Below are 13681 nucleotides of genomic sequence, written 5' to 3' on the forward strand. Positions count from 1 at the left end.
TCAGAAGCAGGACGTGAGCAAGAGGTCAGCGGCGAGATAGATGAGCTCGAGGTCCAGTGAGTGGGTTGCCATTAGAGGAGCTGGTTTGTAGTAGGAGAACAGGGAAGTAAGATAGAAGGGGGCAAGGAGATTGATTTCATATTAATTTCTGTCTCCACCCCATCTCTGGACTGTAAATTCATTATGAGCGGGGAATATGTCTGCTAATTCTGTTGTGTGCTGCACAAAGTAAGTACTCAATAAATATGGTTGATTGAGCGAGGGATTGAGATGGATCACTTTCCATCTCTGGGCCTGCTTCCCCATTCTGTCCCTAAGATCCTAGCTCCCTTTCATGCCTGCCCCAAAGCCCAGAAGTCTTTTAAGAAATCATATCACCATGTGGGAGTTCTTCATAAGCCAGAACGGGAAGAGGCCCGGTAGAGCCCCTAATTTGGGAATGGGAGCCCCGTTGCTGAACTAAGCAGTGTGGCCTAGTGAAAAGAACACGGGCCTGGGAATCAGTGGACCTAGGCTCTGATCCTGGCTCCATTAGTTGTCTGTTGTGTGAGCTTGGGCAAGTCACTTCACTTCTCTGTGCCTCAGCTACCCCATCTGTAAAATTGGGATTAAGCCTGCCAGGCCCCTGTGGGAACTGAACTGTGTCCAACCTGATTATCTTGTATTTACCCTAGTGCTTAGTACTGCGCAAGTGACTTGCCCAAGTCACAGAGCTGAAAAGTGGCGGAGGCAGGATTAGAATGCAGGTCCTTCTGACTCCCAGGCACGGGCCCTAACCACTGGGCCATACTGCTTCCCCAGAAGTTTCTGAAGCTTTTTCCCAAAGGACTGTTCGCGAAAATTACAGAGCCCAAGACTAGCCACGGGACTCTAATCAGGCTCTGGCCGGTACCGGGGGCGGGGGGAAAGGGAGGAAGATCTGCACTGTGCTGGAATCCTACTGGCTTGTCCCAGGATTGTGCTTGTTATGGAAACAGCAGCCCTGCATCGCTGGTTTCTGTTCCACATATTCTTCCACTATTTCTTGTATTTTGATGTAGTTGGAGACTTGATCCTGGGCACACCAGATAGTAGGGATTAGAAGGCAAAGGGGAAGGGAAGAGGAAACCCACAAAATGTTTTTTGTAGCATAGTGAGAGGACTTAGATTGGAAAGTACTGCGAGCCCGTTGTTGGGCAGGGACGGTCTCTATCTGTTGCCGAATTGTACATTCCAAGCACTCAGTACAGTGCTCTGCACATAGTAAGCGCTCAATAAATACAACCGAATGAAAGTACCACAAAATGTCTTCCATCTAGTCGCTCTCCCTGCCTCCAGGCAGGACAATAGGTTACTGTCCAGAGAGAAGAATCCCTTCCTATTCTGTAAGATGTCTAGGGAAGGTGATTCCATAACCTCCCCGGTCACAGTCAGGAAGCGCTTCCTCCCACCTAAATCTTTCTTACTGCAATAGAATTTCGTTTCTGTTAGGAGCATGGCTCTTTCTGTTTCCCATTTTACTACCCATCCTTCTCTGCATTCCAGGAGCTCTCAAGTGCCCAAGGGCAGGCAAACTGGCACCCCCTGTTAGTCGGGGGGCAGGGGGGGGGGTCCCGGTCGCCCCCAGCCCCTGGCTGACGGATATCGCGGGGGTGTAATTTGGCACAAGAGAGGTTAAAATGTTTCCGAGGAGACAGAGCAAGCCAGCACTGGCCTGTGAGTCCCGCTCACCCACTAATCTGCCCAATTACCACAGGGAGAAATCATAATAGAAATCACTTAAGAAGCAGAAGCCCCACGTTGAAGAAAGAGAAGAGCTGTTGGGGGTTGTTGATTTTTTTTTAGGGGCTTAATTGGTGTAATTGGTCTCTTCTTCCTGCCAAGCCAGAACCCATCTGAATATTCTCCCCTACCTAAGCACAGGAGTGGGGGTTGCTGCCAAAGAAAAAGCACGTAGATGGAAATTGGAGTCTCCCCTGGATTTGGGAAGCAGGGCGGGACCAAGGACCCCTGGTGCCATTGCCCACCCTTCTAATGGAGGCTGGAGGGAGCTCCTGAGCTCTCCCCCCAGCCCTCCCTCCCCATGGAATCAAAACGTGGCATCACCAATTCCTCGAAGTCCCACCCTCTAGCTTGGGTATCATGGGAACTTACCCTGAGGGAAGATCAAATCCAAGATCTCCTGAGAGGATTATTGGTCAGAGGGATCAATGTCACAGATACTTGGAAAACTATGCATTTCTTGTAGCCCTTTCCTGTCTCTGCCCCTTTGCCCAAATACCCTTTGGGTGTGGAATGGCCTTCCTGTGCTTGTTCACCTCCCCCACCTTTATATCACTCCTCAGGGGCCCCTCCTCCAGGGAGCTTTCTGTGGTTAACCTCGCTCACTCTCTAACCTCGCAACTCAGTCCATGTCCCACTCCTCTCCTTCAGCGTGGCTTACAGCATGGGCCTGGGAGTCAGAAAGACCTGGATTCTAGTCCCAGCTCCGCCACATCTGCTGTGTGACCTTGGGCAAGTCATTTAACTTCTCTGTGCCTCTGTTCCCTCATCTGTAAAATGGGAATGAAGAGTGTGAGCCCCATGTGGAAGAGGGACTGTGTCCAACCTAATTAACTTAATAATAATAATAATGTTGGTATTTGTTAAGCGTTTACTATGTGCCGAGCACTGTTCTAAGCGCCGGGGTAGACACAGGGGAATCAGGTTGTCCCGCTTGGGGCTCACAGTCTTAATCCCCATTTTACAGATGAGGTCACTGAGGCACCGAGAAGTGAAGTGACTTGCCCAAAGTCACACAGCTGACAAGTGGCCGAGCCGAAATTCGAACCCATGACCTCTGACTCCAAAGCCCGTGCTCTTTCCACTGAGCCACGCTGCTTCTCTCGTATCTACCCTAGCGCTTAGAACAGTGCTTGGCACATAGGAAGGGCTTAATAAGTACCATAATTATTATTATTAACTCCTTCCTCTCATCACAGCTGAATATCAGTTTGGACGCACGTCTGCTGCTCGCTAATAGGTCCGGTCTCCCTGCCGCGCTCGACTGCGAGGGCTTTGAGCGAAGAGAGAGTGCTCAGAAGCAGCGTGGCATAGTGGCTAGGGCACGGGCCCGGAAGTCAGAAGGTTATGGCTTCTAATCCTAGCTCTGCCACTTGTCTGCTGTGTGACCTTGGGCAAGTCACTTCACTGGGTCTCGGTTCCCTCATCTGTAAAATGGGGATTGAGACTGGGAGCCAGGAACTGTGGGACAGGACCTGTGTCTAACTCGATCTGCTTGTATCCACCCCAGTGCCTGGCGCCTAGTTAAGCACTTGACAAATACCATAATTACTATTATTATTATGGTCCCAGGGGTCTCAGGAAAGGCTCGTTGGCAGCAGCAGAGTCACACTGTCCACAGCTGGGTAGGGGCGGGGCATCCTCCACAGAGGGAGGGAGAGGAGGGAAGGAGAGGGTTCTGTCCCTGGTGCTCAAAAACCCTGTGGTGATCACTGCCACAGGAAAGTGCTCTCCTCTGCTGGGGGCAGCAGCTCGGAAGCATCAGGCCTCATGGGCTTTGTGGAGCTGTAGGGGAGGGGGCAAGAGAATGAGAGAGGAAGGGTTGAGGGGAGTGGGGAAGGAGAAATCTGAGAGAGGGACAATCATCGCCTTCAGTGAGCGCGATTTTGTCCAATGGGAGGGATGGTGCACGTATGCCAAATGGCAGGCAGGTGTCCCAGAAAGAACCTGATGATAGGTCACGAGTTGCTGTTCTAGGCCTGGAGGACCTTCCTTAGCCCCATTCAATCTATCAATCAGTGGGATTTATTGACTGTTTACCGTGAGCAGAGCCCTGTACTAAGCACTCGGGAGAGTACGGTACCCCGGAGTTGATAGACATGTATCCTTCCCACGAAGAGCTTGCAGCTTAGCGTGGGGCTGGGCTCATCTCTTTCTCTCTCTCGCTCTCCCGCCCTCCTCAGGCGCCTGGATGCCAACCTCATCTCCCTGGTGCCCGAGAGGAGCTTTGAGGGACTTCCTTCCCTCCGCCACCTGTGGCTGGACGACAACGCCCTGACAGAGATCCCCGTACGGGCCCTCAACAACCTCCCGGCCCTGCAGGCCATGACCCTCGCACTCAACCAGATCAGCCACATCCCCGACGGCGCCTTCCAGAACCTCACCAGCCTGGTAGTACTGTAAGTTCCCTCCGCACACTCTGAACGGGGCCACCCATCCAAGCCCATCTGCAGATGTCTCCGCGCTAGATGTCTGGAGGCCCGGGCTCTCCTCTCGGCTCTACCGTTGGGAAGCAGCGTGCCCTTCTGGAAAGAGCACGGGCCCGGGAGTCAGAGGACCCGGGTTCTAATCCCGGCCCTGCCGCAAACCTGCCGTGTGACCTTGGGCAAGTCATTTGACTTCTCTGTGCCTCAGTTCCCTCATCTTCAAAATGGGAATTCTGCTCTCCCTGCTACTTAGACTTCAGCCCCTTGTGGGACCTGATTACCTTGTATCTGTTCCAGGGCCTATTACAGTATTTGGCACACAGTAAACACTTAACCAACACCACAATTATTATTATTGTTGTTGTTGTTACCGTTACTATAGCCGTACTCTGTGACCTGGGGCAAATAATTCTCTGGGCCCCAAAGTCATCACCTGTAAAAAGAGGAACGATGACATCATAAAGATGTTGGCAGGACAAATGGGATAAAAGATGTGGAAATACTTGGGCTCTTTAAGAGGAAGTTGCTGTGGAAGTTCAGATGATTAGTGGCATCAGGATATTTTCACACTCACCGTCTCCTATTCCTTGCATAAGAACCAGAGGGAATTTAAATAATGGTACTGTATTGGTCTGGATCGAAGTCAAGATAATCCCCCTGCATAAACCACCTTCAACTCGAGGCAGTATCAAATTACAAGCTTCCTCCCCCAAGCGATTCAGATTGACTGATTCAGAGTGACTTTTAGGCAGAGTGACGTGTGGAATACAGAAATGTATTTCACTGATGTCTTCATTTACCAACGAGCTTGGACTATTCTGGTGTCATCCTGCAGTCCAGCCTACCCCATCCCTGAGGAAGAAGGAGCAAAAGAAGTCAAGGGTGGGAGTAGAAATAATAATAATAATGATAATGATGATGGCATTTGTTAAGCACTTACTATGTGCCAAGCACTGTTCTAAGCACTGGGGTAGATACAAGGTAATCAGGTTGTCCCACACGGGGCTCACAGTCTCAATCCCCATTTTACAGATGAGGTAACTGAGGCACAGAGAAGTCAAGTGTCTTGCCCAGAGTCACACAACTGATCAGTGGTGGAGCCCGGATTAGAACCCATGACCTTTGACTCCCAAGCCCGGTCTCCCTGATCCCAGCCTGCTTGTCAGCTCCCAGCACTGTGGCGGAGGGGGAGAAGCCAGTCCTGGGGACATCATCCTGTGAGCGGGGATAGTGAGGCTCACGTCCCAGGTCTGGCATAGCGGTGCCTGTAATTAGATGGAAGCGCACGGCCGGGGTAATTAGGCGGGAGATAGCATCCCTTGAATTAATAGGGGACTCTCAGTGAGTTCTGTCTTCTCAGTGGGAACTTCAGAGGGCAAATTAGTGCACAGCTAATTGCTCAGAGCCGATTGGTAAGTTCAAGGGCAATTACCAAGGGCTTGGAGGTCATGGGTAATTACTCTGAGTTACAAACTAATTACCCCTTGAAACAGCCCGGGAACGTGCAGGGTGTCTCTGTGGAACCCAGGGATGTCTAGCCCTCACCCAGGGAATTCAGTATGTTTGATGGATTGCCCCCATCCCATCCCATCCCATCCCCTCCCCTCCCCACATTGGAAGGATTGGCGTGCCATGGGGAATGAGCTCCATTTTACAGGTGTGGAGACTGAGGCTCAGAGATGCTATTCCACAGAGGACTGCCCAGGCCCCGGCTGCCCTTGAACTAGACAAAATAAAAACAAACTGGTTTTCAGTTGGGCATTGGTGATTTAAAACATTTCAAGTTAGGACTTTGAGACTTACCTCCTGCTCCTTTTCAGGACCGTGGTATGCCACTGACAGTACCTTGGAGGATTTGGGAGGGTGGGCTGGACTTATAGTCGGCAGTGGTGAGAAGGAGGCAAGCTGCACCCCGGCGCCAGCTGGGATATGTTGCTTTGAGTGGGAGGCACCGTGGCACCATTTGGGAAGCACCCAGAGGGAAGAAAGGGAGAGGACCCTGCCACAGACTCATTTATTCATTCATTCAATAGTATTTATTGAGAGCTTACTATGTGCAGAGCACTGTACTGAGCCCTTGGAATAGACACTTCAGCAACAGATAGAGACAATCCCTGCCTACTGACGGGCTTACAGTCTAATCGGTGGAAACAGACGGATAAAAACAAGACAATTTAATCACGATAAACAGAATCAAGGGGATGTACACCTCATTAACAAAATGAATAGGGTAATAAAAATATATACAAATGAGCACAGTGCTGAGGGGAGGGGAGGGGGGGAGAGAGGGAAGGGGTGAGCTCTCAGTAGGGCTTTGAAGAGGGGAAGAGAGTTAGTTTGGCAGAGGTAAGGAGGGAGGGCATTCCAAGACAGCGGCAGACCGTGGGCCAGAGGTCGACGGCGGGATAGGCGTGAACAGGGGACGGTGAGGAGGTGAGCGGCAGAGGAGCGGAGCATGCCGGGGTGGACGGGGTGGAGGGGGAAGGTGATGGAGAGCCTCGAAGCCCAGAGTGAGAAGTTTTTGTTTCGTGCGGAGGTTGATAGGCAACCACTGGAGGTTTTTGAGGAGGGGAGTGACAGACCCAGAGTGTTTCTGCAGGAAGATGATCCGGGCAGCGGAATGAAGAATAGACTGGAGCGGGGAGAGACAGGAGGAAGGGAGATCAGAGAGAAGGCTGACACAATAATCCAGCTGGGATATTATGAGAGCTTGTACCAGTAAGATAGCCGTTTGGATGGAGAGGAAAGGGCGGATCTTGGCGATATTGTAAAGGTGAGACCGGCAGGCCTTGGTGATAGACTGGATGTGTGGGGTGAATGAGAGAGCTGAGTCAAGGATGACACCAAGGTTGTGGCCTTGAGAGACAGGAAGGATGGTCGTACCATCCACAGTGACAGGGAAGTCAGGAAGAGGACAGGGCTTGGGAGGGAAGGTAAGGAGCTCAGTTCTAGACATGTTGAGTTTTAGGTGCCCACTCCTGAGGGGAAGTGGGCAAGGCCTGATGAATGGCAGAGTATGGACTGGTGATTTAGTCAAAACATTCAAACTTGAGGTTCAACCCTACTGTTTGCTGAGTGGCAGGCTCGTCAGGGACAAAGAAAGACATCCTCCCTGATCAGGTCTCTCCTGTCCTGATCGCTGGGACTAGGCCTTAAGTGCCTTCCTGAAGGATGAACCAAGGGTTATGGAACCACTGATTCATAGGCGCCTCCATCAGCCCATCTTTAAGGACCAAGGACCTAGGGGCCTCCATCAGCCCATCTCTGAGTCTTGGGAGCTAAAGACTCTGCCTCCTCTGTCCTTTGAGGGTGGCACAATGGCACAGTGGCAACTGAAACAAGCTGACTTCGAAAAGTCGGGACTCCTGGACTCATTCCAAAAATAACCAGGTTCCTGTCTGGGCTCTATTTTTCATAAGCGTAGTAGGCTCAGGCCCAGCTTGGATAGGAAGGGGATGGGCTGTAAAAACTCAACCATCAATCTCGACCACTCCCGATGAAACTGAAGCAGGACAAAGTGGCCTTATGCATAAAATGAGCCCGGGAGCAAATCTTGGAAGGGAGCTGGGAAGAAGAAGAGGGGGTAGGGAAAGAAGCCGTGCCTGTCTTGAGGATCTAGAGATTCCCAGGATGCTTTGTAAACAGGTCGGGTGGGTGTCGCTCCATACTCAGGACTCAGGCATCAACAAGATTGCAAGTGCTGTTGTCTAGAGGAAATGTCACAGCCACCCAAGGACTCCCCACAGGGTTGGCTACACCAGAGGACATTTGGAAATCGCTTGGTATCCACTGACTTTATCAGTCAATCAATCAATCATTCAAGTGCTTTCAATGTACCATGTGCTGGAAGAATACATAGGCATAGTAGATAATAATAATAATAATTTTGGTATTTTAAAGTGCCTACTATGTGCCGAGCACTGTTCTAAGCGCTGGGGTAGATACAGGGTAATCAGATTGCCCCACATGAGGTTCACAGTCTTAATCCCCATTTTACAGATGAGGTCACTGAGAGACAGAGAAGTTAAGTGACTTGCCCACAGTCACACAGCTGACAAGTGGCAGAGCCGGGATTAGAACCCATGACCTCTGACTCCCAAGCCCGTGCTCTTTCCACTGAGTCAGGCTGCTTCGCTAATGGAGAGCAACTCTAGCCCTGCTCCTAGAGACATCACTGACCTTGGAAACTCCCTCTTCTCTGGGTCTTGCCCCTTGGATGGTCCTTCAGGTGGCCCAGCATCACGGGAATTTTTTATAATGGTATTTGTTAAGCATCTGAGAAGCAGGTCCCATGGGCCTTGGAGTCAGAAAGACCTGGGTACTAATCTCATCTTTGCCACTTTGCTGTATACCTTGGGCAAGCCACTTTACTTTTCTGTGCCTCAGTTACCTCATCTGTAAAATGGGAACTAATACTGTGAGCCCCATGTGAGACCTGGACTCTGTCCATACTGATTAGCTTGTACCTTCCCAGGGTTTAGTAGCACAGAGTAAGCACTTAACAAATACCATTTTTAAAAAAAGCTCTTAACACAGAGTAAGCACCTAACAAATACTATTTTAAAAAAAAGCTCTTAGTCTCTGCCAAGCACTGTACTAAGTGCTGGGATAGATACGAGAAAATTAAGTTGGACACCGTCCATGTCCCCTGTGCAGTTCGTTGTCTTAATCCCCATTTTATAGCTGAGGTAACTGAGGGACAAACAAGTTAAGTGATTTACCCAAGGTCACAGAGGAGACAAAGGAATTTGTCAGGCCTGCCTCCTGTGCAGGACTTGTGACCGTCAGAATCACCGATAAGAGGGGGCAGAAAGCGCTGAAGAAGTCCTGCTCTTCAAGGCTCTTGGAAGGGTCAGAAGTGAACAGAGAGGATCGAGTTTTCCCCACCCAGATCGTATTGAGGGGCCGGGGGGATTGGGAAGAGAGTTCAGAGAACCAGGTGGGTCAAGCCTGCCCCAAATCCCCCTAACCCCAACCGAGCACGTGCTTCCACCGGAACAATTGGCTGAAGACCGTTCCTTGGGAGAGCCTGGGAAAACAGGGTCAGAATGAAGGAGGAAGGGCCTGAGTTGAGGGCAGCTTCTGACCCCAAGCTGCCTTCAAGCAGCCCTGCTGCTTCTAGGGGGAAAGTTCCCAGTAGGCTCCCAAGGCTGCCTGGTCCACCGCTCCCTCTCTTCTCTTTCTGGACCGCGTGTGCTTGTGGGGGGTCACGGGGCGTTAGCCACAGCCATAAAATTAATTCCCTTTCCCGGGTTGGAAAGCCACCACCTGCGGGAGAGGGGCCTGGAACAGCTGGGAAGCGGAACGAGGCAGATTCCTGGCCCGGGACGTCACCGGTCAGGAGGGCCGGGGCCGGGGCCGGGGCCGGGGACGTCCTCCCCCAACCAGGTGGAAGTCATAGCTCCATTTGTCTGCCAGCCCCATGTGAGACGAGGACTGTGTCCGACCTGATTATCTTGGACCTATCCCTGTACCTAGGTCAGTGCTTGGCACGTAGTAAATGCTTAACAAATACTATTATTACTATCATTGTTATTATTACTATTGCAAACTTGTCCTCTAGAGTAAACTCGCTGTGGGCAGGGAATATATCTGTTACCTCGATGTACTGTACTCTCCCAAGCACTTAGTACAGTGTTCTGCACACATTAAGCACTCGATAAATAAGATTGATTGATAGTAGTAGTAAAGTATGTTTCGAGTGCCCAGCTCAGTGCTCTCGGCCCCTAGTAGGTCCTCGGAAAATGCCTCTGCAGCTGCTCCCACCGCTGCTGGCTAAATAATCTGGAGTGAGAGAAGAAGAGATGAGAGGTGGGGGAGGGTGGGGCAGATGGGACACTTTAGAATCCCGGTCAGATGTTGGAATGCGAACTGGAAAGGGGAGAGACCACTCGGGACTGGCAGCAGGGGAAGGATATGGCTGAAGCAACGGGGGGAGGTGGCTTTTAGCCGCGGTTACGGGACGTTCTGAATGGAGAGGGGCTGGAGGATGGGAGTCCAGCAGTATTGAACTCTCCCGAATGCTTAGTAGAGTGCTCTGCAAACAGTAAGGTTTTTGGAGGGGGGAGGGAGTGGTTAAATCATAGTTAAGTGCTTACTGTGTGTCAGGTGCTGGGCTAGATTCAAGATAGCTTAGGCACAGTCCCTGTCCCACCTAGGTTTCACAGTCTTAAGCCCCAATTTCCAGATGGGGTAAATGAGTTACAGAGAAGTTAAGTGATTTGGTGATTTAAGTGATTTAGTGAGGTCACAAAGCAGACAAGCAGCAGAGTCAGGATTAGAACCCAGGCCCTCTATCTCCCAGACCTATATTTTCTCCACTAGGCCCTGCTGTTTCCCTTAGTGCTCAATAAATATCATTGATTGATAGATTACTACTGCCTGCAAACAAAGTGACCAGAACCTCAACCAGGAACATGGCAATGGATTGCAAGCAGGATGGGTGGAAGTTTACTTATGTGCATATCTGTAATTTATTCATATTAATGTCTGTCTTCCCCTCTAGACTGTAAATTCCTTGTGAATAGGTAACATATCTACCATCTTGGTTATACTGTACTGTCCCAAATGCTTAGTGCAGTGCTCTGCATACATTAAGTGCTCAATAAATACCATCGATTGAATAACTGGAGCCCTGTGGCAGAGAAGGAAGACGGTAAGGTTGGGGGGGGAGGGTAAAGCCAGGTAAACATCAGAGCTTTCACCCAGAATCGGTGTTTGAGGGGCAGTGGGGGGAAAAGAAGCCACCAAAGTTTGGGAAAAGGTAGACATCTCTGCATGTTGCATCTGGAACCCAGAACTCAGAATCCAATCATTTGCTTCCTCCTCCCTCATGGCTCAAATTTGCCCCCACACTACCCCTGCCAGGTAGTGGTGCTGCCCGGTCTAGGGGAATAGAAAGGGCCCTCTTGCTGCTGACGTCCTGCCAGTGTCCAACTCTCTACCAGGTGTCTGGGCTCCGGTCCTTGGTCTATACCCAATCCATCCGGAGCAGAGCAGGGCCGTCGGGAAAAGAGATTTCCCTTCTTGGGGCCCAGTGGAAAGATTCAAGCTCTTCCTGCTGCCGGCCCAAGCCCGGCCTCTCCTGGGCTCCGGAACCCAATCCTTTAGGCTGCCCAGCCCAATTTGTGTCTCCCTGGCGGGCCATTTGATGAGCTCCATTGATCTGTGGCAAATGGTGAAATCAGAACTCCTCGCCATGACGGCCCATGAAATTTCTTTAAGCTGTTTGCAGCTCCTTGCTCTCCAGCCCCTGCCAGCTGACGGGGGCCCGATTGGTATCCAACTTTGATCTCGGTCCAGAGGCATCGAAGGCGAGTGTCTCATGAAGAAAGAATGGTGGCTATGATCCTTTCCCGGGGAGATATGGGACTGTTCACTCAGCTGGGAGAGCAGGTTGAGGGCCTGAGCGGGCCCAGCCAATAGTGCCTTCCCCACTCGCTGGGAGTCACAGCTATGTATGTCCTCCAGCCGTTCCCCCGGCCTGGGAGAAATGGACCACCTGAATCCATCATGGCTGGGTACCTGGGTCTCTGGGGTCACCAGGTCTCAACTACTTTTGTTCCCTAAAAGCAGTGGGGCCAAAAAGAAAGAGCCTAGGTCTGGGAGTCAGAAGACCTGGCTTCTAATCCTGGCTTTGCCACTTGCCTGCTGTGTGAACTTGGGCAAGTCCTTTAACTTCTCTGTGCCTCAGTTCCCTCACCTGTAAAATGGAGTTTCAATACCTGTTCTCCCTTGTGCTTAGACTGCGAACCATATATGGGTCAGGGACTGTGTCCATACTAATTCATCTGTATCTCACCCAGTGCTAGAGCAGAGCTTGGTTCATAGTAAACAATTAATACCACCATTATTATCGATCAATAGTATTTATTGAGCACTTAATGTAGGTAGAGCACTGTATTAAGAGCTTGGGAAAGTACTCTGCAACAGAGCTGATAGATATGATCCCTGCCCACAGGAGCTTAAAGTCCACAGGGTGAGACAGACATTAAAATAGAATAGAGATAGGGGAAACAGAGTAATAGGGCGATGTGGATTTGGAGTGGAGAGAGAATCAAAGTGCATAAGGGGAACAGACCCAAGTGTACAGATGATGCAGAAAGGAGGGCGGATAGTTGGAGAAATGAGGGGTTAGTCGGGGAAGACCTCTTGGAGGAGTTGCGATTTTAGTAAAGTTAAGAAGATGGGAACAGTGCCTGTCGGATATGAAGGAGGAGGGAATTTCTGGCTGGGGAGCACATGGGCAAGGGGTTATCAGCAGGACAGATGTAATCGAAGTGTAATAAACAGGTGGAAGTTGGAGCCAAGTGTGTGTGGGGGTCATAGTTAGGGATAAGCGGGGTTAAGTGCGCAGAGCACTAAACTAAGTGTCTCTCATTCACCCCACATATCCAATCTGTCATCAAGGGCTGCCGGTCTCACCTTTACAATATCGCCAAGATCCGCCCTCTCCTCTCCATCCAAACTGGTACAAGCTCTCATAATATCCCAGCTGGATTATTGTGTCAGCCTTCTCTCTGATCTCCCTTCCTCCTGTCTCTCCCCACTCCAGTCTATTCTTCATTCCGCTGCCCAGATCATCTTCCTGCAGAAGAGCTCTGGGCCTGTCACTCCCCTCCTCAAAAACCTCCAGTGGTTGCCTATCAACCTCCGCACGAAACAAAAACTTCTCACTCTGAGCTTTGAGGCTCTCCATCACCTTGCCCCCTCCTCCCTCTCCTCCCTTCTCTCTTTCTACTGTCCCCCCGGCATGCTCCGCTCCTCTGCCGCTCACCTCCTCATCATCCCCCATTCATTCATTCATTCATTCAATAGTATTTATTGAGCGCTTACTATGTGCAGAGCACTGTACTAAGCGCTTGGGATGAACAAGTCGGCAACGGATAGAGACAGTCCCTGCCGTTTGACGGGCTTACGGTCTAATCGGGGGAGATGGACAGACAAGAACAATGGCAATAACTAGAATCAAGGGGAAGAACATCTCATAAAAACAATGGCAACTAAATAGAATCGAGGCGATGTACAATTCATTAACAAAATAAATAGGGTAACGAAAATATATACAGTTGAGCGGACGAGTACAGTGCTGTGGGGCTGGGAAGGGAGAAGTGGAGGAGCAGAGGGAAAGGGGGAAAAAGAGAGTTTAGCTGCGTAGAGGTAAAGGGGGGGTGGCAGAGGGAGTAGAGGGAGAAGAGGAGCTCAGTCTGGGAAGGCCTCTTGGAGGAGGTGAGTTTTAAATAGGGTTTTGAAGAGGGGAAGAGAATCAGTTTGGCGGAGGTGAGGAGGGAGGGCGTTTCGGGACCGCGGGAGGACGTGGCCCGGGGGTCGACGGCGGGATAGGCGAGACCGAGGGACGGTGAGGAGGTGGGCGGCGGAGGAGCGGAGCGTGCGGGGTGGGTGGTAGAAAGAGAGAAGGGAGGAGAGGTAGGAAGGGGCAAGGTGATGGAGAGCCTCGAAGCCTAGAGTGAGGAGTCTTTGTTTGGAGCGGAGGT

The 13681-nt window shown here is 50.9% G+C and overlaps 1 protein-coding gene across 2 annotated transcripts in view; it reads left to right on the top strand.

Moving 5' to 3' along the window:
- The window catches only part of LGR6 (leucine rich repeat containing G protein-coupled receptor 6), a 141897-nt gene that overhangs the window by 70183 nt on the left and 58033 nt on the right, over positions 1–13681 (top strand). For both annotated transcript variants that reach the window (XM_029068430.2, XM_029068432.2), the window contains one exon: positions 3945–4160. In XM_029068430.2, the coding sequence (XP_028924263.1) occupies positions 3945–4160 (216 nt within the window). The remainder of the gene's footprint in view (positions 1–3944; positions 4161–13681) is intronic.

This window comes from Ornithorhynchus anatinus, chromosome 7 (assembly GCF_004115215.2).
Source record: "Ornithorhynchus anatinus isolate Pmale09 chromosome 7, mOrnAna1.pri.v4, whole genome shotgun sequence".
NCBI lineage: Eukaryota > Metazoa > Chordata > Mammalia > Monotremata > Ornithorhynchidae > Ornithorhynchus > Ornithorhynchus anatinus.